This window comes from Nerophis ophidion, linkage group LG17 (genome assembly GCF_033978795.1).
Source record: "Nerophis ophidion isolate RoL-2023_Sa linkage group LG17, RoL_Noph_v1.0, whole genome shotgun sequence".
NCBI lineage: Eukaryota > Metazoa > Chordata > Actinopteri > Syngnathiformes > Syngnathidae > Nerophis > Nerophis ophidion.
Window position 1 is genome coordinate 22,846,101 of NC_084627.1, and position 26,316 is coordinate 22,872,416.

At 38.5% G+C, this 26,316-nt stretch overlaps 1 protein-coding gene across 5 annotated transcripts in view; it reads right to left on the reverse strand.

Annotated features, from left to right (window-relative positions):
- amacr (alpha-methylacyl-CoA racemase) overlaps positions 1-26,316 on the reverse strand; it is a 77,859-nt gene that overhangs the window by 38,870 nt on the left and 12,673 nt on the right. For 3 of the 5 annotated variants that reach the window (XM_061876591.1, XM_061876590.1, XM_061876587.1), the window contains exons 2-3: positions 6,894-7,146; positions 6,675-6,818 (exon numbers count right to left, since the gene is read on the reverse strand). In XM_061876591.1, the coding sequence (XP_061732575.1) occupies positions 6,675-6,818; positions 6,894-7,146 (397 nt within the window). Of the gene's footprint in view, positions 1-6,674; positions 6,819-6,893; positions 7,147-9,523; positions 9,627-26,316 lie in introns of those variants that run through there. The other 2 variants (XM_061876588.1, XM_061876589.1) reach the window with 2 other exon arrangements.

The window sequence follows — 26,316 nt, forward strand, 5'->3', positions numbered from 1 at the left end:
TATTATCAATAAGCGTGGCACAGTGTCCTGTGATTCTGCTTGGCTTTGTGATTTTAGGATATAAACTGATGCTGTTCAATGAAGTCATCAAACCTTTGCTTGTTATGGTTCAATAAGTCAATATTGAAGTCAGCGCATAAGAAAATTATTTTTTACCATTGTCCATGTAAGTTGCCTTGATCCATTCTTCAAATGTTTCTATACTTGACTTAGGTGATCTGTATATACAACTGATTACTATGTTTTTGCTATTTTCCTGACATATTTCAATGGTAATACATTCTAAGATATTATCTATAGCAAATGACATGTTTTTTATCACTTTGTAGTTCAGGTTCTTCATCACATACACAGCTACTCCTCCTCCATTTTTTTTGGTTCTGTTAATATAATTTAGTTCATATCCTTCCAGATCAAAATCTATTCCTTTTTTATCATCAATCTATGTTTCTGTGACGGCGATCACTTTGAAGGGTTCGTTGATGTGTTCCAAAAAGTTCTTAATGTTGTGGTAGTTTGCATACAAGCTTCTGCTATTAAAATGAATAATTGAAAATTTGTTGTCACTTTTAATGATGCTATTGTATTGCTCATCCGTGTAATAAAAACAATTATTACTAATATGGGAAAAAAAATTTGGATCTGGATCTATATCGTTTTCCAAACCCTGTTTTTTGTGCTCTTTGTTGCAGAAGTTTTGTAGTTCCATATTTCCTTGCTCAACAATCTTTGATGTCGTTTCAATAATCTCTATAAGTGTAGATGGATGCAATCCTGAATCTAAGTCTTCTTTTTTAGTCGTCCCTTGCAGCGTAGTAGTGTTGATATTGAGTTTAGGTGCTAGTTTTCTGTCAGTCCATTATCATCGTTGTTGTGGAAGCTGTGTAAACTTAAAATTTGTCCAGGTCTTTGATGTCATTGACAACAATTACTCTTGCTTCTGGACCTCCATTCAGCTTGATGTAGATTTTACAGTTGGCGCTCCAAGTTCCCTGGATTTTTCCCTGCTTTCTCGAGTGGCGTGCTTTCTTGGCGATTCCAACATTACGTTTAGTGAGACGCTCATTCATGTACACATTTGTTCCCTTCAGCTTCTTTCCCTGTCTCAGCAATGCCATTTTAGATTTTCTGTTTACGAATTTCACGAGCACAACTGGAGTGGCGTTGTTGTTTCTTCTGTTCAGTGGGACGCATGTTTCGATGGTATCAATGTCGATTTCAATTTCCTTTGATTGCAGAAAGTTGACCACTTGCTGTTCTGCCGAGACAAGATCCATTTCATCTGGTTCACCTTCATTATTCACAGCCTTCACATAGGATCTTGGTTTAATTCGATGCCCTGTCACGACGATATCATTCATTCATTTATCCTGCTCCATTTCATCTATGATATTCCACAGCATGTAGTTGTCTTCTTGAAGGGTCTTCATTTGTTGGCGCATATCTTCTTAAAAGGTCTTCAATTGTTGGCACATATCAGAGACTTCATTTTTTATGGTGATGATTTGAGTTTGCAGACTTTCAATATTTTGCTGCAGACTTTTCACATCTTGTTTGTGTTCTTCCATTGCTTTTCTTAGCTCTTTTTTTATTTATTTCATTTCTTCTTTCATTTCTATCCAACCTTATTGTAATTCATGGAGTAATTTTAGTAGTACTCCTTCTTCCCCATCATGTCCTGTGTCCAGTCTCAAATCTTGGTCCCAGTTGTGTCCTGTGTCGGCTGACACCGAAGGTTTCGGGCTTTCAGTCTTCCCTTTAGCTTTTGGCATAGCGGCAGATCGATGACGTCAGTGCCTCTTGTGTCTTAAACGGCAGTTACTTTAGCAACTTGCAGCACATTTAACTTGGTTGTTCCAACAATGTGTACCTTGTGTTGTTCACAGATCAATTTGAGGTGTTAGTCTGTCAACTTATAACACTCTGCGACGTTGGAAGCACTTTAAAACAGCTGTAAACTCGCAGTAGTTTTTGGTTGCTAGGCAACCGCTTTGAGCTGCGGTAAGGCGCCGATGGCTTGAGGCAAACGTCTCATCCAACTTGCCTTATTTCAGCGTATCAGTACCTCACAACTGACCAAAATGAGGTCAAGGATGCCAGGTGACTCTCCTGTGGCTGTGATTGCAAATCAGTGGTCAAAATCTTCAGAATAAACAAAACTCCTGTAGCAAAAGCGGAGCCTTTTTCTTTTGCGTCCTTTCTCATGAACAGGAACAGTTGGTACAAAATGCGGCTGCTAGACTTTTGACAAAAACAAGAAAGCTTGATCATATTACGCCTAAACTGGCTCACCTGCACTGGCTTCCAGTGCACTTATGATGTGACTTTAAGGTTTTACTACTTACGTATAAAATACTACACGGTTTAGCTCCAGCCTATCTTGGCGATTGTATTGTACCATATGTACTGGCAAGAAATCTGCGTTCAAAGGACTCCGGCTTATTAGTGATTCCCAGGGCCCAAAAAAAGTCTGCGGGCTATAGAGCGTTTTCCATTTGGGCTCCAGTACTCTGGAATGCCCTCCAGGTAACAGTTCGAGATGCTACCTCAGTAGAAGCATTTAAGTCTCACCTTAAAACTCATTTGTACACTCTAGCCTTTAAATAGACTCCCTTTTTAGACCAGTTGATCTGCCGTTTCTTTTCTTTTTCTCCTCTGTACCCCCCTCACTTGTGGAGGGGGTCCGGTCCGGTGGCCATGGATGAAGTACTGGCTGTCCAGAGTCGGGACCCAGGATGGACCGCTCGTCCAGAGTCAGGACCCAGGATGGACCGCTCGCCTGTGTATCGGCTGGGACATCTCTGCGCTGCTGATCCGCCTCCGCTTGGGATGGTTTCCTGCTGGCTCCACATTGGACAGGATTCTCACTACTATATTGGATCCACTTTGGACTGGAATCTCAAAGTTATGTTAGATCCACTATGGATTGGACTTTCACAATATCATGTTAGACCTGCTCGACATCCATTGCTTTCGGTCCCCAAGGTTTCTCATAGTCAGCTTTGTCACTATCACCGACGTCCCACTGGGGTGAGTTTTTCCTTGCCCTTATGTGGGCTCTACCGAGGATGTCGTTGTGGTTTGTGCATCCATTTGAGACACTTGTGATTTAGGGCTATATAAATAGACATTGATTGATTGATTGATTTATTGATAGCATTTACAGTATTTTACAAACTAGAGGCATACTTGCCAACCCTCCCGATTTTTCCGGGAGACTCCCAAATTTCAGTGCCCCCCCCGAAAATCTCCCGGGGCAACCATTCTCCCGAAATTCTCACGATTTCCACCCGGACAACAATATTGGGGGAGTGCCTTAAAGGGACTGCCTTTAGCGTCCTCTATAACCTGTCGTAACGTCCGCTTTTCCTCCATGCAAACAGCACGTCGGCCCAGTCACACAATATATGCAGCTTTTACACACACGTTAGTGAATGCGATGCATACTTGGTCAACAGCCATACAGGTCACACTGAGGGTGGCCGTATAAACAACTTTAACACTGTTACAAACATGCGCCATACTGTGAACCCACACCATACAAGAATGACAAACATTTCGGGAGAACATCTGCACCGTAACACAACATAAACACAACAGAACAAATACCCAGTACCCCTTGCAGTACTAACTCTTCCGGGACGCTACAATTTACACCCCACGCTACCACCAGTGCTGTTAAATTCTCATTTGACAGCACTAAAAGCAAAGCTTAAAAAAAGAAAAGTACACACTGAAAAAAGAGACTGGACAACAAAAACGCGGCGGGAAAGCGTTTACCTTGAAAAAAAGCCAACACTGTTTTCTGTTACTGAGTTCAACATGGTAGAATTTGAATGTTCCGCCATCGTTACACAGAGGTGCAGTTTTTTATAATGCTCATGTGTTAATAACAAATTTTTTTAGATTTTTCAAAAACCATACACATGCATCATGGTTGGTTTTATAGATTAGACAAGGACGTCATAAACATTCCTCCAACCGTCAAACATTTGTGCACAAGTACAAGTTCTTTGGCTGTGTCACTGTGACCCATCAATAATTTAGCGAGATGGCGAGATGATCATTTGCTAAAATAGTATTTAATTCCAACCCAAAGCAGCGTGGCCTTTGCAAAAAAAAAAACGACAACTCTAAAATGCAGAACACTGCCAAGGCTGGAACATTTATCACTAGTTTAATTTAGTAGCCAACACAATACAATGTACCAATTTGGTAGACACAGCACATTTTAGAAATTAAAAGTGGCATGCTTTTTTCCCCCCATTATGACATTTATTTTTTATCATATTTTAGGAATTCATGTACTGTATTTTTTGGACTATAAGTAGCAGTTTTTTTTATAGTTTGGCCGCGGGTGCGACTTAAACTCAGGAGTGACTTATGTGTGAAATTATTAACACATTACCGTAAAATATCGAATAATATTATATAGCTCATTCACGTAAGAGACTAGATGTATAAGATTTCATCAGATTTAGCAATTAGGAGTGACAGATTGTTTGGTAAACGTATAGCATGTTCTATATGTTATAGTTATTTGAATGACTCTTACCATAATATGTTAGGTTAACATACCAGGCACCTTCTCAGTTGGTTATTTATGCCTCATATAACATACACTTATTCAGCCTGTTCACTATTCTTTATATATTTTAGATTGCCTTTCAAATGTCTATTCTTGGTTTTGGGTTTTATCAAATAAATTTCCCCCAAAAATGCGACTTATACTCTAGTGCGACTTATATATGTTTTTTTCCTTCTTTATTATGCATTTTCAGCAGGTGCGACTTCTACTCCGGAGCGACTTCTACTCCGGAGCGACTTATACCCCGAAAAATACGGTAATTGGAATTACACTGATTTTGTTGTCACTTGTCACAAAAACGTGTACATAAGTCACAATTACACAGGAATATGGTCGGATTTTGAGCGTTGATAACACTTTGTTGACTGTGTGGTAGGGTTGGGCGACATATCAAGTTTGTACACTATATCGATATATTTTTAAACAAGATATGAACTAAGAAAATACCGTATATAGATATTTATTTCACGTTAAAATGACCAATGTGTTGTGTTCCTTGTTCTCTCCTGCTCCCCTCCATGGGCTACTAAACCCCTACCCTTCCTCCTTCCAAGATGTGCTTGCACGTATAAGAACATCCATGATTGGTTGGTTGTTTACTATGATGAGTCACAACTGGTTGAGATTAGGGCAAGCGGGCGATTTACATATTAAAAAAAAATAGTGGAAGATAGCTGAGGGATTCTCTTCCTTAAGATTTTTCTTTTAGCGATGTAGACAACGTCCAGGAAACCCACAATGTGTCTACTTGGCCACATTTGGACAAATGCATGCGTCTGGATAAAACAATGGTGAACATTTGAGTTGTTGACCATGTAAGACCAAATCAAAACTGCTCTCGACATGGAAGATGTGGAATACACATTTAAGAACACACATGATTGTGGACATGTGATGACTTGTGCTACAGTATAGTCTGTCTAAATGCTACATTTCATTTTCATTGGTGTTTTACAACAAGACAGTAGCTGACATTTTGTCCATTATTTCTACTCTTTATATTTTGACATTAAATAGATGAATCATTTTGAAACAAACAAGATCATATTTGCACAATTAAGTCAAGTCACTTAATTTGCGCTGACCACAGACGTGTGGTCTAGTAGGACTTTAGGTCTAGTGTGACAGTCCATTACATCGTCGACTGGAAAAGTGCCTGCCTGGAAATGTATTTTTTATCTGAGTTTGATACAGTTTGTGTTATTTGCACAGCTACGTTATTTATTTTATGTAGAAAGAATATGTTTGTATTTAATTTATAAATTTTTTGTTTTTCTATTGTATTTATGTTATGTAATTCTGAGCTACTTAAACAGTTTATTTTTTTGTGCTGTTAATACCCATCTTGACTAACTAGGTTAATAAAAGTGCTACTGACTGTTAACAGTACAGTTTAAATTTCAGTGAATCTTGCTCAAAAATGAACATATTTATATAAATATTTTCACCGGAAAATATATCGCGATATATATTGAATATTGAGTTTAAGTAAAAATATATCGAGATATACTTTTTCGTCCATATCGCCCAGCCCTACTGTGTGGCGTACACTAATTGGCTGAAGCGCTGGTGGTTCGGCCTCAAATACATAGTGAAAAAAAAACTATGACGATGTCAGGTATAAGATTTAATAGTAAAAAAACCAACATTTTTTTGTGGTTAATGTCTGTCATATAAAATGTATGTAAAACATTTATTTAAACATCGCAGTCCTTTTCAACCACATATTTGTTGCCGATACAGCTCTCATACAGTTCCCTTTCAACGTAACCCACAATGCAAATACTTTTGTCGTTTTCTGATCCGACAAAGAAGAGGCCTTTGCAAGGCAATTCTTTGTCCTTCTCTTGCCAATCTCACCAGACCACAAGCCCTTAAAAGCTGTTGTGACATGTTCTCACAAGCCCCCCTCCAAGCAGCCCTTTTCCTTGTCAATTTGGGATTCGTAGTCATTTTAGAGAAGTCACACAGTTATTATTCCAAACTGAGTTCACACAGGAATGCGCGTTCAATATCAAACATGCTAATCCATTGAACATAGCTAAAAAGGAGCGGTCGTGAGTGTGTGTAAAGTGTGTGTTAGTACCGGACATGGCCAGGTAGTTGATGTCATGGCCAGCTGCAGAAGCATACATCCCACTTTGTCCATATCCCGTCAGGCGAGCGTAAACCAAACCAGGATTTTCCTTTAGCAGCTCCTGTGGACCTAGACGAAGCTTCTCCATCACACCTTTGAGAACCAGAAAACCCAAATATTCTTTATGGTCTGTATTCTGTTAACATCTGATCCATTGGTATAACCGACCTTTACGGTAAGGCTCAAGTACGACATCCGACTGGACACAGAGCTTCCGGAGCAGGGCGACACCCTCGGAAGTCTTCAGGTTGATGGCCACCGATCGCTTCCCCCGGGTCTGCGTATCCAAAGAGGAGCCGGCCTTGGTGCGGTCCACGCGGATCACCTTGGCTCCGAAGTCTGCCAGGATCATTCCGCAGAACGGTGCTGGAGCCAGGCCTGCCAGCTCCACAACTCGTATCCCAGCCAGCGCCATGATGAACTATAAGATAGATCATTTATAGTGGCATACATGAATTAAATACAAATCTTGCGTTAAGGATGTACATACTATTCAAATCATTTAATATTCACATGCCACCTGGGGATAAGCTGATTGGCAACACTAAATTGGCCCTAGTGCAGTGATTCTTAACCTTGTTGGAGGTACCGAACCCCACCAGTTTCACATGCGCATTCACCAAACCCTTCTTTAGTGAAAAAAAAAGTGTTTTTTTTCAAATTCAAGACAATGTTACATGTTTTTGGTAACACTTTAGTAAGGGGAACATATTCTAAGTAACAGAAACTTAATTTGGAGTTATTTGGACACTAGGGGAACATATTCTAAGTAATAAAGACTTTATTTTAGAGTTATTTGTTTAGGGTCAGGGTTAGAGGGTTAGGGTTATAATAAGGCCATGCCGAAGAATGCATTAATTAGTACTTAATGACTAGTTAGGAACCAATATGTTACTAATTTGCAAGTTAATAAGCAACTAATTAATGGTGAATATGTTCCCCATACTAATGTGTTACCATGTTTTTTTTTACTGGTGCACAAAATGAACCGTGCATGAACATCACCTTGTTCAAACAACAAAACCAAGACAGTGCATTAACTCACAACAAATTACACACCTGCAAATCAGTCAGCTGTTGCCGTATCCGTAATACGCTGATAGGGAGAAGTTTGTATTTACACGAATAGTGTGTTTTGACCTCCGCCGAACCCCTGAGGTCGACTCACCGAACCCCTAGGGTTCAATCGAACCCAGATTAAGAACCACTGCCCTAGTGTGTGAATGTCAGTGTGAATATTGTCCGTCTATCTGGCTTCAGCACCCACCACAACCCAGAGAGGGACCAGCAGTAGAAAATGGATGGATGATCAGGAGCTCAGTGTCCTTGTGGTTAGTGTCCACCCTGAGACTGGCAGGTTGTGAGTTCAAACCCCGGCTGAGTCATACCGAAAACTACAAAAAATGGGACCCATCGCTTCCCTAGTTGGCACTCAGCACCAAGGGTTGGAATAGGGGGTTAAATCACCAAATGATTCCTGAGTGCAGCACACGCTGCTGCTGCTCACTGCTTTCCTCACCTCCCAGCGGATGAACACAGGGATGGATCAAATGCAGAGAACACATTTCACCACACAGAGAGTGTGTGTGTGTGTGTGTGTGTGTGTGTGTGTGTGTGTGTGTGTGTGTGTGTGTGTGTGTGTGTGTGTGTGTGTGTGTGACAATCGTTGGAACTTTAACTTGCCACATCAATGTGGAATGCACTCCCAACAGGTGTAAAAGTAAGTGCATCTCTATATTCCTTCAAAACCGCTCTAAAACACCTCCAGGCAACTTCAACCCTTTACTAATACCCTCCTCCATTTACATCCAATCTCCCCGGATTATAAATAACCTAATGTAAATAATCAAATGTACTTCTAATGTATTTAGTTGCTCTTATGCTATGTGAACTCACTATGTTCTCTGCTGGCTGTACATATCCTACTGTAAGACCTACACTGTTTCAATGTCCATTTCTCTAATGATGCAATTGTTGATGATTGAAGTACTGATATCAACCAAAACTCCTCATCCCACCCCCCGGATTGTAAATAATGTAAATAATTCAATGTATATACTATGATGATTAACTTGTGTGATGACTGTATTATGCTGATAGTATATATTTGTACCATGAATTGATTAACGTGGACCCCGACTTAAACAAGTTGAAAAACTTATTCGGGGGTTAACATTTAGTGGTCAATTGTACGGAATATGTACTGAACTGTGCAATCTACTGATAAAAGTATCAATCAATCAAACTAATTAACTCCTGAGGCAGTTCAGGCCAATGCCGTGCTTCAGCAAAGGTGCTGTTAAGTCAACACTGATTTAATTAACAGTTTAGAAGAAATTCCTGTAAAAAAAAATCCACATAAATGAGTGCCTGATATCTAATTATGAAAACATTTAGCAATAAAATCTTTTGAAATCGGCAGTGACTTGTCAGTGAAACTCTCAGGAAAAGTACACAGGTACCCTGAACGCACCACGGCTAAAAACAAAGCTAGCTTCGTACAAAGTGCAACACCACGAGTTCGCTCACTCGGTTGACTCTTAAAGAGGGCGAGACGAGACACAGAAACGCCCGTAGAAGCTTAAACAAATAAGTTCAGCGTGGTGGTGGAAAACGGTTAACTTAGTGACACTGCCTTTAGACCTTAAATAAAAGTGGCTACAAAGTCCAAAGTGACACACAGTACAGATGATATCAGTGCGAGTGGTACCAGGAGACTAGTCTTTTCAACTGACAACGAGTCGTCATTACTAAATAGTCTGCCTTTAAGTAAATGCACGTATAAAAGAAGATCTTACCAACCTTTCTTCGTTCCAGGTGAAAATGACACCTGTGCAGCGGTTTATAAAGCCTCTAACCCGCTTGCCTTCGGCGTTGAATCACGTGACTATGAAATCCCGGAAGTGGTCGAATTACCCGTATGTGAATGTGTCACGTGATGTACACAATCCGGATTGCAGTATTTGGGCTGCTAGTCAAGACAATGATGGACTATAATTTTAGAACTCTTCATTAACACACTCTACCTCTAACAACCGAAAAGCTGTGAAAACGAGGATGCTTTGTTCCAGATTTAAGTTATTTACTGAGATTGAGTGAGCCTATGGCTTTGCACTTTGTTTATATTATATATATATATATATATATATGTATATATATATATATATATATATATACATATATATATATATATATACACATATATATATATATATATGTATATATATATATATATATATATATGTATATATATATATATATATATACACATATATGTATATATATATATATATATATATATATATATATATATATATATATATATATATATATATATATATAAGTATATAATATCAATATCAATTCTTGGGGTCACGATTTGATAATATATCGATTTTTTCGATTCGATTCTCGATTCAAAAACAATATTTTTCTTATTCAAAACGATTCTGTATTCATTAAATACATTAAATACATAGGATTTCAGCAGGATCTACCCCAGTCTGCTGACTTGCAAGCAGAGTAGTAGATTATTTAAAAAAAAAAAAAAAGCTTTTATAATTCTAAAGGACAATGTTTTATCAACTGATTGCAATAATGTAAATCTGTTATAACTATCAAACAAACCAAAAATATGACTTATTTTATCTTTGTGAAAATATTGGACACAGTGTGTTGTCAAGCTTATGAGATGCAATGCAAGTGTAAACTATTGTGACTCTATTGTTCTTTATTTTTATTTTTATAAATGTCTAATGATAATGTCAAAGAGGGATTTTTAATCACTGCTATGCTGAAATGATAACTAATATTGATACTGTTGTTGATAATATTCATTTTTGTTTCACTACTTTTGGTTTGTTCTGTGTCGTGTTTGTGTCTTCTCAATTGCTCTGTTTATTGCAGTTCTGAGTGTTGCTGGGTCAGGTTTGGTTTTGGAATTGGATTGCATTGTTATGGTATTGCGGTGTAGTGGTTTGTTGGATTGATTAAAAAAAAATCAAATGAGAATCGATTCTGAATCGCACAACGTATTCGATTCGATTTGTATTCAAATCAATTTTTCCCCACACCCCTAAATATATATATATATATATATATTGCATTCTATTTTAGTTACTTTAAATTTACAACCCCATTAAATGACTATTTAAGTGGTCATATTTTGACTTTTAATCTATTTTAATCTAAAACACTTTTCATTTTGGTCAACATAACATGCAATGGTGGTTCTTTGGTCCAAATGTTGCACCGATTTTGTTTCATAGACCATCTTCTGCATCGCCATTTTTAGGCTCAGGCAGTGAAAATAAGTTTTCACAGTGAAACAACAAGACACCAATTACAAATTGAAATGTTGCAGGATTTAGCTGCATTACAATGACTGTTACGCCTTTATCCATCCATCCATTTTCTACCGCTTATTCCCTTTAGGGTCGCCTGGGGCGCTGGTGCCTATCTCAGCTACAATCGGGCGGAAGGCGGGATACACCCTGGACAAGTCGCAACCTCATGGCAGTGTTACACCTTTGTTTTCCAAAAAAAAAAAAAATGTTTGCTTTTTGTCCCCTTATTTAATATTCGTTTTTTGTTTTCTTTTTCAGTGTGACTTTATAACTCGTGTATTACTGCCAAAAAGAATGTTCAATTTCATTTAATCAGATTGTGACACTTCTACAGTACTTGCGTGTTTATTGTACTTTACTGTATACATTACTGTATAATGCATATGTTCCTTCTTGACTGCACTTAAATGTATGTATGTAAAATATATGTATATTATTCATAAATTATATACATAATATATGATGTTATTATATTATTTATTATTATAATTGTCTATTGTGAGCGAAATGTGGTGCTGAATTTCCCCCAGGGATCAATAAAGTACTTTGCATTCTATTCTATTCTATTCTATTCTATTGGTTTTCTCTGAGGCTTTAGTTTATTAGGCTTTAGTTATTTGAAAAAAGAAAATAATCATTGGGAACACCATGCAAAGTTCTCTATTATGGAACCACAGGTTTATGTTTGATTTAGCTTGATCATCTCATGAAGGTCAACCCGTACTTTTATTCTTCTCAGAATGATTACAAAATGAGATAGCATCATTGATATACAGTGTTTTCTCCAAAGTGATGAGAATGTCCTCCTTTAGTAATGCCTTCCAGTTAAACGGAAAGTCACAGCGTGTTGCCTTTTCACACACGCCATTGTGTTTCATTATTGAGCCAACACTAATTACAATTTGTGGATCAAAAATACAATTTTTTAAAACTAATGTCAGTCAGTGTTCCTGCGCTCAACACTATTTATTTGGCAAATATAGGGGTCTGCTGTGTCATACAACAGAAAAAGGACAGGGAGAGTTGGCAGGAGTCGGATGTCAGACTACAGAAATTGCTACACAGAGGACTTAGACAACAAGTATATAAATATTAGTCCATTACCATTAAGAAATAGATAATAACATTAACATATTTTAAATATAATTATTATAATATAATTATGAATAAAATAAATATAATTACTTAAAGTATCAATATCATTTTAAAATGTATTAATTATGTAGATCATAAACAAATATTAGGAATTATAAATAATAATAACAAAAACATACAACTAGTATATGATTATTATGATACAATTATAAATATGATTAATGAAAAAAACTCATAACATATTAGAACAAATTATTTGTATTTTTTAATAAATAATGACTGGCCCTAGTGTGTGAATGTGAGTGTGAATGTTGTCTGTCTATCTGTGTTGGCCCTGCGATGAGGTGGCGACTTGTCCAGGGTGTACCCCGCCTTCCGCCCGATTGTAGCTGAGATAGGCGCCAGCGCCCCCCGCAACCCCGAACGGGAATAAGCGGTAGAAAATGGATGGATGGATGGAAATACAAGTAATATTGATATAAATAATAATAAAAATATAAGCATAACATAATAATAAATATTATGATGCAATTGTAAACATATATATTTATGATTGAATAAAAATATTCATGAAATGATTAAATTCTGTAACATTTTCAATAAATATTAAAATAATTTCAGTCAAATATTAAAACAATTTCAGTCAAATATTAAAACAATAAAACCAGAAACATAATATTATTATGATTCTTATGATATAATTATACATACAATATATATAATTGTTATAAATATGAATACAACTTTTAATAAATGATTTATTTTTTTTTTTTATCAAGATTTAAAAATGATAAAAAAAACATATTTTAATACAAATAATATTGAAGTAATTAGTGATGTCAAATGATTTAAAAAGCAATTAATAGCACCAAAAAATGCTGAGAAAAGCCTTCAGCTCGCTGTATTTTTTATTTAAATTCAGTACTGCAGCAGGTTAAAACATATATGACCAAACAGTAGCTTTACGAAGTCGTATTTAACTGGAGTGTGAAAAAATATCAAGCCCGTAAAAATCGCTTAAGTTAACATATCAAAAAACTGTTTTCTAAAAAGATACAAAAGCAAGTATTGTACGTTGAACTTGTCACTTCTCCGCTGCTTCAGGTAGTGAAACATTCCTGTTAATCAAATATCATTGTTCACAATCACTAAATAAAATCATAGATATGCCCTCAATACTTATGTGTTCTGTTTGGCAAAGAGAAAAAAGCTTAGTCCTGCTAAATTGCAACGCTATGCTCAAACACAAACATAAAAACAGTCATGTGACAGGTTAGCAATAAATGTATAGCCCAGGGGTCGGCAACCCAAAACGTTGAAAGAGCCATATTGAACCAAAAACACAAAAAACAAATCTGTCTGGAGCCACAAAAAATGAAAAGCCTTGTATGAGTGTTATAATGAAGGCAACACATGATGTAAGTGTGTATATTAGCTATAATAGCCTACTATCAAAATGACTGTGTCGCAGACTGAAGCAAATGTTTGTTAACACTAATGTTGAAATTTAATATTTATTCCACACATTTTTACAACATTCGAAACCATTAGTAAATCAGAGGCTACTCAGAAATTGAAATAACTCCTGGAAATTACTGTTTTTTAATTGTCAAAGGTATAGATGTGTGTGTCCAAGTTAAAGGAAACGGCAGGCTGTTTTCTTTTCATAGATTTATTACAATCTTTGGCAAGTTTGTCTAAGCCAAGTAATGTTTGCTGTGGTCTGGAACAACATGGCACACAAACAACTATCTGAAATGCGGCCAATATTACATAGAGACAATGTGTCATGAGACATGCAAATATAAATCACACACAAATGGGATAAGGGTGAAGGATATTAAATTAGGTCAAATATACCTACAAATGAGGCATAATGATGTAATATGTACATACACATAGCCTAAATGGCAAGTTAGCATTGATTAGCTTGCAGTCAGCATTGACCAAATATGCCTGATTAGGTCTCCAACAAGTCAATAACATCAACAAAGCGCACCTTTGTCCATTCACGCACAACATAAAACCTTTGGTGGACAAAATGAGACAAAGAAGGAGTGGAAGATTTTACATGTAAACAAAGTGTTACATCACAGTCCACACTATGGTGAGTTCAAGAACCGCCAAAATAGGGCTGGGTGATATATCGATATACTCAATATATCGCAGGTTTGTCTCTGTGCGATATAGAAAATGACTATATAGTGATATTGGAATATACATTCTCACGCAGTTGCTTTTAGCTGCGGGCTCTACAGGCTCTACAGGCTCTTCTCACTCTTTCCTCTCCTTCTCACAGACAAGTGCACCTTCTTACATACGTCACATACGTATAAGCCCTCGCGGCCAGAGAGGTAGCAGCATGGGTAAAGTTAGCTGTGGTGCGAGTGGTAATACGAGAGAAAGAAGGTGCGAATCTGGTAACAAATGAAGGAAGAATTAATTTGCAAGAAAAACAGCAGGGGGTCCATCGTCTGGCGGTGGTTTGGCTTCAAGTGGGAATATGTTGAACAGACAACTGTAATTCGTCAATTGTGGGTCAAAAGCGTTGCTACAAAAAGTAACATTAATGCTAATATGTAGCATCATTTGAAAAGTCACCTGCTAGAGAATGAAGAGTGCTTGAAACTCCGCATGTCAACATCTCCGTTCAGTGCCCCACCCACAAAATACAGAGGCAACCATTTCCACATCAACACCGTATGAAAAAAAATAGTCAACACCAGAAGGAACCTAACACATAGTGAAGGACGAACACTATTTGATTTCCTATTATGCAGCTCATTTTTATTTGACAGTTATTGAAATATCTTGTGTGGCATCATCCACAAAAGTGCACTTTATTTGCTTTAAACTATTGTAGTGGCGTTCTGTACAAAAAGTGCACTTTAATTTAGTGTTGTTTTGATGTCATTTTAGTGACATCATGCACAAAAGTGAACTAATAGCTTGTTTTAAAATGTCTCTGACGATCTTGCACTTTGTTTTGAAATGACATGAATGTTTGTGCCACTGCTTAATAACTGTTTAATAAATACACTTTTGGTCAATTGACTTAGTTGTGATTTCCCTCTCTGCATGAAAGTTTAAAAGTAGCATATATTAATGCGGTATGAAGAAGAATGTTTTAATGTAGACACATAGAATCATCATACTGCTGTGATTATATGCATCAAGTGTTCATTCAAGGCTAAGGCAAAATATGGAGATGTATTTCGTGTACAGGACATGACCTCATAATATCGAGATATTTAAAAAAAGTCATACCGCCCAGCCCTAGGACAAAACGATGTTCACCTAATACTGTCATTAGTGAAGGATACACACAATTATATTAAACAGTGGGCTTTCTAACAATTGGGAAGCCCTGTGTTTGTCCCCAAACAAAAAACATACTAAAACAAAAAACATATTTCCCCCCATTTTTTTCAATTTTCAGTCCTTTTTTTTTTTTTTAATGTTCCAGGGAAGCCACCAGGGTGGCACTAAAGAGCCGCGGGTCGCTGTCCCCGGTATAGCCATTGTATTCTTTCTCATTTGGTCTTAATACACACTTGCTAAGCAACAGTTCCAAATGACAAATAGGCGTTTATGGCAGTCTTGTCCACTCATCATGCTTGTTTCCTTGACAACGGTGTGTGAATAAAACGTTTTTAGTCAACAGGGACTGTAATAGAGAGCATTTGTACATAAAACACTTAATACAAATGTCAATAGGACCTCAAAGAACATTACATTGGAAAAAAAACCTAAAGGGGAACATTATTATAATTTCAGAAGGGTTAAAACCAATAAAAATCAGTTCTGGGTGGCTTTTTTTATTTTTCGAAGTTTTTTTCAAAATTTTACCCATCCCGGAATATCCCCAAAAAAAGCTTTAAAGTGCCTGATTTTCGCTATATGTGAAGCCACCGTCCATTTTCCTGTGACGTCATCCAGTGATGCCAATACGGATAGCACAGCAAGATATAGCGACATTAGCTCGGATTCAGACTCTGATTTCAGCGGGTTGAGCGATCCAACAGATTACGCATGTATTGAAACGGATGGTTGGAGTATGGAGGCAGATAGCGAAAACGAAATTGAAGAAGAAACTGAAGCTATTGAGCGAATAGCTATTGACGCTATTCGGTCATGTCTGCCTTAACATCGTCGGTAAAATGTGCAGACCAACGATCGGAAGTTTTGCATCCTGTGACACTGGATCAACTTAAATCCATCAATTGGTAAGTGTTTGTTTGGCATTAAATTTGGGTGGAGGGAAACGCTGGATGAAAGTATAGTTTCAAATGTACATACAGCTAGCCTAAACAGCATGTAAGCATCGATTAGCTGGCAGTCATGCCGCGACCAAATATGTCTGATTAGCACATAAATCAATAACATCAACAGAACTCACCTTTGTAATTTTGTTGACTTTATTGTTGAAAATGCATCTGCAGGTTATCCATACATCTCTGTGCCATGTCTGCCTTAGCACCGCCGGTAAAATGTGCAGACCCCTCGGCACATTCAATGGGGGTCTGGCGGCAGATTTCTTTGACTTTATCGTTGGAAATGCATCTGCTTTGAGTGTCGCAGGATATCCACACAATCTTGCCCTCTCTGTAGTAGCATAGCTTTCGTCGGTAAAGTGTGCGGAACAAACGACTGACCATTTCGTCGGCTTTCCCCACACCCTCGTTTTTTGAACAAATTTCGTCCAATTTCTTGCCACTTTCGCATCTTTGGGCCAGTGGTGCAACTTGAATCCCTCCCTGTTAGTGTTGTTACACCCTCCGACAACACACCGACGAGGCATGATGTCTCCAAGGTTCCAGAAAATAGTCGAAAAAACGGAAAATAACAGAGCTGAGACCCGGTGTTTGTAATGTGTTTGAGAAAATGGCAGCTTTATTACCTAGGTGACATCACGTTCTGATGTCATCGCTCCGAGAGCGATAAATAGAAAGGTGTTAAATTTGCCAAAATTCACGCATTTAGAGTTCGGAAATCGGTTAAAAAAATATGTGGTCTTTTTTCTGCAACATCAAGGTATATATTGACGCTTACATAGGTCTGGTGATAATGTTCCCCTTTAAGGAGCACAAACTATGCCTGACTTGCTCGAGTTGCTCATAACAATTAGCCTGCAGCAGCTTTTTGAAGTATACATTTCTGAAATCTTTCCAATAAAATTATTGCTTTTCTCCAAAGATGCATATCAGGCGGTGTGTAGACGTACTGTAGAATCTCCTCGGAGGCTAAACAGCACGTGGAGCATTCTTACAAATATCAACACCGACCCAAAGCCACAGCCTCGAGTCAAGTCACAAGCTTTGGTTTAAAGACCAAAAAAAAAAAAGTAGTATTCTGAACTAACTATAGCTGAAATTGTCAATGATTACGCAGGCTACCTAGAGGGCACTAACTTTTGAGCATGCTGAACACATTACAGTACATCACACACTTTTCTTGTTACTACACTATATTGCCAAAAGTATTTGGCCACCCATCCAAATCATGAGAATCGGGTGCCAAAGTCAACTTTATTGTAAGAAAAGTGAAGAGTTTGGGAACAACAGCAACTCAGCCACCAAGTGATTGGCCACGTAAACTGACAGAGAGGGGTCAGCATAGTGCAAAGACTTTCTGCACAGTCAGTTGCAACAGCGCTCCAAATTTCATGTGACCTTCCAATTAGCCCACGTACAGCATGCAGAGGGCTTCACGGAATGGGTTTCCATGGCCGAGCAGCTGCATCTAAGCCATATATCACAAAGTCCAATGCAAAGCATGGGATGCAGAGGTGTAAAGCACGTCACCACTGGATTCTAGAGGAGTGGGGCCGCCTTCTCTGGAGTGATGAATCAGGCTTTTCTATCTGGCAATCTGATGGAATTGTCAAAGCAAACGTTCAAATCCGCAGATTGTAGCGAGTGGCCAGTTTCAAAAAGCATGTAGAGGGATTTTTTTTTTCATATTAAGTGTCAGGTTCAAGCACTGATGACATTTATTAAACAAGACAAGAAGCAAGGAATTAAACAGAGACAGAATTGAAAGAATGGGCTGCTCTCAGTGATTTCCAGCATGTGATGCCACCAGTGCAAGAAATCCAGACATGAAATTTCCTTGCTCCAAAATATTCCAAAGTCAACTTTATTATAAGAAAAGTGAAAAGTTTGGGAACAACAGCAACCCAGCCACCAAGTGGTAGGCCACGTAAACTGACTGAGGCGTCAGTGGATGCTGAGGCGCAGAGTGCAAAGACTTTCTGCACAGTCAGGTGCTACAGAGCTCCAAACTTCACGTGACCTTCCAATTTGCCCACGTACAGTACACAGAGAGCTTCATGGAATGGGTTTCCACGGCCGTGCAGCTGGATCTAAGCCATCCATCACCAAGTCTAATGCAAAGAGTGGGATGCAGAGGTGTAAAGCACGTCACCACTGGACTCTAGAGCAGTGGTGACACCTTCTCTTGGTCATTGGAGCACCATTGTCAAAGCAAACGTTCAAAACCGCAGATTGTAGCAAGTGGCCAGTTTCAAAAAGCATATAGAGGGATTTTTTTATTCATATTAAGTGTCAGGTTCAAACACTGATGACATACATTAAACAAGAAAAGAAGCAAGGAATTAAACAGAGACAGAATTGAAAGAATGGGCTGCTCTCAGTGATTTCCAGTATGGAACTGTCATATGATGCCACCAGTGCCACAAATCCAGACATGAAATTTCCTTGCTCCAAAATATTCCAAACTCAACTTTATTATAAGAAAAGTGAAAAGTTTGGGAAGAACAGCAACCCAGCCACCAAGTGGTAGGCCACGTAAACTGACAGAGGGGTCAGTGGATGCTGAAGTGCAGAGTGCAAAGACTTTCTGCACAGTCAGTTGCTACAGAGCTCCAAACTTCACGTGACCTTCCAAATAGCCCACGTACAGTACGCAGAGAGCTTCATGGCCGACTAGCTGTATCTAAGCCATACATCACCAAGTCCAATGCAAAGCGTGGGATCCAGTGGTATAAAGCACATCACCACTGGACTCTAGAGGACTCGGGCCGCCTTCTCTGGAGTGATGGATCAGGCTTTTCCGTCTGGCAATCTGATGGACCAGTCTGGGTTTGGAGGTCACCCGGAAAGCGCTACATTTCGGACTGCATTGTGCCGAAACTGAAATTTGGTGGAGGAGGAATTATGGTGTGGGGTTGTTTTTCAAGAGTTGGGCTTGGCGCCTTGGTTCCAGTGAAGGGAAATTTGAATGCTCCAGGATACCAAAACATTTTGAATTATTCCATGGGATGGCACTTCAAGTTCATATGTGAGTCAAGGCAGGTGGCCAAATACTTTTGGAAATATACTGTATGTAAGGAATGCCCTCGACACACACAACTAGTTATGTTTGTCGTCAGTTAATGATTTGGCGAAGTTTAGCTGTTAATTTTAGCTATTCTTAAATGTACGGCCCCTAGTCTGGATAAGTGAATTATATTTATATAGAGCTTTTCTCGTGACTCAAAGCGCTTTTACATAGTGAAACCCAATATCTAAATTATATTTAAACCGGTGTGGGTGGCACTGGGAGCAGGTGGGTAAAGTGTCTTGCCCAAGGACACAACGGCAGTGACTAGGATGGCGGAAGCTGGGATAGAACCTGGAACCCTCAAGTTGTTGGCACTGCCCCGTAAGCTCGGTCAGTGGTAACACTAGGCCAATCTTTTTCCACCAAATACCACCAAAGACAACACTTGGCTCTCCAAGTACCACCATAATGACCAACATTCAAATACAGTAGCGTAGTAGGTCTAAGTAACAAGGCAGATGTCATGACCTGTGCGCTGAAGCATGTTCTCTCCCCTTCTTTGTTTACATTCTGTTGCTAGGAGTCTTGAGCTCATACTCACCTGTATCTCATAATGCTTAGTGTCCCCACCTGTTGTAAACATTATTTAACACCTATCTGGCCATACAGTAAGCGCTGGTCCAATATTTGCTTCTTGCGACAGCTTGCACCTTGTTTCTTTTCATGCTATTGTAAGTTAGCCTGTTGCTTCCTGTTCTGGCCTTGTGGTTAGAGCAGTGGTTCTTAACCTGGGTTTGATCGAACCCTAGGGGTTCGGTGAGTCGGCCTCATGGGGTTCGGCGAGTCGGCCTCATGTGGTTCGCCGGAGCCTCCGATACAGAGGTTCCTATTTACACCCGACTCATGGTGTAAATAAAATCTTCTCCCTATCGGCGTATTATGGATACCCCTAAACAATGTTCCCTCTAATTTTCCATATGCGTGAGCAAACGCAAAAACTCCTTGAGCCTTCAGGCGAGACGTTAGACATGCACATGCACCGTGGCCACACCAGCAGAACGCTGGTCCCAAACCTGACTATATAGCAAGTTAAATGGTTTATTATTATAATCAAATGACAGCAGTTATTTCCATGAGATTATTTTGTAAAATAATTATTTTGGCCCAATTACAATAACAATAACAAAAAATATTGTTTTTCATGAGCTGTGTACTATAATTGTATGTCTGCGTGGGGTTCCTGCTTTGGAAATAATTTTTACCCCTTTTTGATATCGCATTTAGTTCCCACTAAAACATTCACATGTTACACAATAAGATGCAAACTTGGGATCATGTGTACATTCCTGTAACTTTGTTTGTAAAACATATCTTTATTAGTATTTATTTAATATAATATAATTACATAGTTAATATTTAGAAATTAGGATAAAATTATGAAAAAAAACTTTTATTGTTCACTAAAGAAGGGTTCGGTGAATGCGCACATGATACTGGTGGGGTTCGGTACCTCCAACAAGGTTAAGAACCACTGGGTTAGAGTGTCCACCCTGAGACTGGCAGGTCGAGAGTTCAAACCCTGGCCGAGACATACCAAAGACTATAAAAATGGGACCTATTAGCTCACTTCTTGGCACTCAGCATCAAGGGTTGGATTTGGGGGTTAAATCACCGAATGGTTCCCGAGCCCAGCCCCCGCTGCTGCTCACTACTCCCCTCACCTTCCAGGGGGTGGAACAAGGGGATGGGTCAAATACAGAGAGTAATTTCACCACACCTAGTGTGTGTGTGTGTGTGTGTGTGTGTGTGTGTGTGTGTGTGTGTGTGTGTGTGTGTGTGTGTGTGTGTGTGTGTGTGTGTGTGTGACTATTAGTTGTACTTTAACTTTCAACCTTTCCCTGCGGCACGGCCGCCTTCGGTTTTTTATGTTTGTGTGGGGGGGAGTGACCTGCGGGCCTGCAGAGAAGCTGGGCGTGTCAGGACCGGCTTTGAGATTAGCGGCAGGTGCGTAGATGACACAGCTGTGAGTGTTTGTCTGATCACCTGCCGCTCTGTTAAAGGCAGCAGTCGGGAAGGAGAAAGGTTGTTGTTGTTGGGGATGGCGGTTGGTGACCCACGGGCATAAGTAAGAGCAAGCGCAAAAACAAGACAGTCAACACTCTGGGGAAAACCATACATGTTCTCGAGCGAGAAGAACACAGAGACAACCCGATGGCTGAAAAGCAAGAAAAGGGCCATTTATTGAAAAATGAATCCTTGTGTCACACTATGCAGCTGTCATGTCGGTAACTGATGAACCCTGAAGCAAGAAGCTTCCACAGTTTGTTACCTGGCTCAAGGATTAAAAGAGACAATCTTACCTCCTCGCAGCCTTTTTCCTCTCTTTTTTCAAGCAGGGAAACACGACCCTCGCTACAACGCCACCCAAACGCAACAGCAGAGGTTTCATTTAACAAGTACATTTGATATTTTTGCCCACTTTGAATAGTAACACTGTGTTTGAATGTAGTATATTATAATCAAGTGATTATTTTGTGTACTATGAGACGAAGACTATGGTTGTACAGTATACCGGTATTAGTATAGTACTCTGATACTAATGAATCATATCCGGTACCATACTGCCTCTAAAAAGTATTTTTATGAACATGGTGCTGGGATGATTTCAGCCTTGCAAAGTTTCTCTTAAACCACCATTATTTGACCTCGGTATTTGTAAAAACCTAGTTACGGCCCTGACTGCCATGTACACTGATGACTTTAAAATATATTTTGCATCACTACGGTACACAGTAGGCACAAGACATTGATACAACAACGTTTATTATACATACAGTACAGGTCAAAAGTTTGGACACACCTTCTCATTAAATTTGTTTTATTTTCATGACTATTTATGTTGTAAATTGTCACTGAAGGCATCAAAACTATAAATGAACACTCTTGGCATTCTCTCGATGAGCTTCAAGAGGTAGTCACCTGAAAATGGTTTTAATTTCACAGGTGTGCTTGAAGCTCATCGAGAGAATGCCAAGAGTGTGCAAAGCAGTAATCAGGACAAAGGATGGCTATTTTGAAGAAACTAGAATTAAAAAATATTTTCAGCGATTACACCTTTATTTGTTAAGTACATAACTCCACATGTGTTCATTCATAGTTATGATGCCTTCAGTGACAATCAGCAACAGTGGTCCCCAAACTTTCTAATCCATTTTACTGTTGTTACCTGTTGTGTCTCATAGCAGCTCAGGCAAATCGTATTGTCGAAAAATGTATTTTCCCATCGATAACGTGACATCATCAGCGGCAAGTGCGCGCTCCTTCAGTCAATTAGTTCGCGAGGAATATATATATTTATATATATATATATATATATATACATATATGTATATATATATATATATATACATACATAATGTGTGTATAATGATTTGCAAATCCTTTTCAACCCATATTCAATAGAATGCACTAAAGAGACAAGATATTTGAAGTTCAAATTCATAATTTTTTTTTTTTTTTTGCAAATAATAATTAACTTTGAATTTCTTGGCTGCAACATGTGCCAAAGTAGTTTGGAAAAGACATGTTAACGACTGTGTTACATCACCTTTTCTTTTAACAACACTCAATAAACGTCTGGAAACTGTGGAAACTAATTGTTGAAGCTTTGAAAGGGGGATTCTTTCCCATTCTTGTTTTATGTAGCGCTTCAGTCGTTCAACAGTCTAAGGTCTCCGCTGTCGTATTTCCGATGGGAGACAGGTCTGGACTGCAGGCGGGCCAGGAAAGTACCAGCACTATTTTTTTACGAAGCCACGCTGTTGTAACACCTGTCTTGCTGAAATAAGCAGGGGCGTCCATGATAACGTTGCTGGGACAACAACATATGTTGCTCCAAAACCTATATGGACATTTCAGCATTAATGGTGCCTTCACAGATGTTTAAATTACCCATGCCTTGGGCACTAATACACCCCCATACCATCACAGATGCTGGCTTTTAAACTTTGGGCCTATAACAATCCGAATGTTTTTTTTCCTCTTTGTTCTGGAGTACACCACATCCTCTGTTTACAAATATAATTTGAAATGTGGACTCGTCAGACCACAGAACACCTTTCCACTTTGCATCAGTCCATCTTAGGAGAGTTCGGGCCCAGCCCAGCCGGCGGTGTTTCAGGATATTGTTGATAAATGGGTTTGGCTTTGCATAGTAGAGTTTTAACTTGCACATACAGATGTAGCGACCAACTGTAGTTACTGACAGTGGTTTTATGAAGTGTTCCTGAGCCCATGTGGTGATATCTGTTACACACTGATGTCAGTTTTTGATGCAGTACTGCCTGAGGGATCAAAAGTCCGTAATATCATCGCTTACGTGCAGTGAATTCTCCAGATTCTCTGAACTTTTTGATGATTTTACGGACTGTAGATGGTGAAATCCCTAAATTCCTTGCAATAGTTCGTTGAGAAATGTTGTTCTAAAACTGTTCGACAATTTTCTTACAAAGTGGTAACCCTCACCCCATCCTTGTTTGGGAATTACTCAGCATTTCACAGAAGCTGCTTTTATACCCAATCATGGCACCAAACTGTTCCCAATTAGCCTGCACACCTGTGGGATGTTCCAAATAAGTGTTTAATGAGCATTCCTCAACTTCATCAGTATTTATTGCCACCTTTCCCAACTTCTTTGTCACATGTTGCTGGCATCAAATTCTAAAGTTAATGATTACTTGCAAAAAAATGTATGTTTATCAGTTTGAACATCAAATATGTTGTCTTTGTAGGATATTCAACTGAATATGGGTTGAAAAGGATTTGCAAATCATTGTATTCCGTTTATATTTACATCTAACACAATTTCCCAACTCATGTGGAAACGGGGTTTGTATTTGTAAAATATGTTTTATATAGTGAAAATACAAAACTTGCGCATCATGATGTGTCACCTGAACACAACCCAAATGCATCAACGCAACACTTACTTTACTCAGTAGAAGCATTTTAAGTCGCATCTTAAAACTAATTTACAAACTCTAGCCTTTGAAAAGACCCCCTTATAGGACCAGTTGAACTACTATTTCTTTTCTTTTCTCCTATGCCCCCTTCTCCCATGCGGTCTTCTCCAAGGTTTCTCATAGTCATTGTCACCGACGTCCCACTGTGGTGAGTTTTTCCTTGCCCTTATGTGGGCTCTGTACCGCGGATGTCGTCGTGACTTGTGCTGCCCTTTGAGACACTTGTGATTTAGGGCTATATAAATAAACATTGATTGATTAAATGATTGATACTCACATTTCGATCGGGGGAAGATTTGTTTTGTGACCATTTCACAAGAAAAAATTTGTGAATTTTCAGAATGAGATTTAAGACATTTAAAAGACTATTTTCTTGGATGATAGCAGAGTTATATTTTCCAAAAGAAAGTGACCTGTCAAAGTCAAGGTAGCCGGGTCATCGTTTCCCTGTCATGAGCACTTCCATTAAAAAAAACCGATATGATGGGAGTCCAGAGCTTCAATTTTCTAAAAGGAATCAGCGGCGCTCAGTCAGATAGAAAATAGTGAACAAACTTAAAAGTGTGGATTCAAAGAAACGGTCTTTTGTCTTGTCTCAAAAAAGCACTCAAAAAATTGTATATTCGAGAAAGAACTTGATGTCAGGAAGTGTGGAAAAGGTGTGCAAATCACTTCAAAGTCGAGCACCTTTGAGCAGTTTGAACATCAAATATGTTGTCTTTGTAGCATATTCAACTGAATATGGGTTGAAAATGATTTGCAAATCATTGTATTCCGTTTATATTTACATCTAACACAATTTCCCAACTCAGATGGATACAGGGTTTGTATTATAAAAACTGTAAAAAAAATTTATATCTTCCTTTGTTTGTTTTTTTTATTGTAGCAACATGGTGGTTAATGTTTTGGAGACTTGTGTATGCATGTGCATGTTTATATATATATATATATATATATATATATATATATATATATATATATATATATATTTATATATATATACACACACACACACACACACACACACACACACACACACACACACACACACACACATGTCCATTTTCTACCGCTTGTCCCTTTTGGTCGTCGCAGGGAGTCTATCTCAGCTGCATTCAGGCGGTAGGCGGGGTAGACCATGGACAAGTCGACTCCTCATCACAGTATATATATATATATATATGTATGTGTATATATATATATATATATATATATATATATATATATATATATCTATATATATATCTATATATATATGTATGTGTATATATATATATATATATATATATACACACACACACAGCCCAGCCCCGGACAAAATGTTCTGATCTGCAATGTAAATAGTCATGAAAATAAAGAACACTCATTGAATGAAAAGGTGTGTCCAAACTTTTGGCCTGTACTGTACGTACATGTCCTTTAAACCTGACTTTGTTGCAAAATAATTGTATTTGTAAATTGAGACAAAGCTGATGTCTCGACGTTGTTGGTTGGGAAATGACCACAATGGTCAAAGCAACATCAGAACCTAACATTGATTAAACGTTGCCAAAGAGCATGTTGTGTCAACGTTATGTTTAAGTTGCTCAACCTCAGGACCTAATTCAACAAGTTCTCAACGTTGTTTTAATGTCATGTTCCTGCTGGGTATGTACCTTGAGAAGAAGACAGAGTGGTGAGATCAAGCCACACTTATCAGTTTGGCACACAGAGTGAGTGAAGACTTAAAAAAAGCAGGCCAAAGTTGACTAAAAGCAATATCCTTTGGACGACATAAAGCTGCGGAGTCTGAGACTGAACATATTCTCATCTGCCTTCAAGATTTATTGAAGTGGCGGAGCAGTT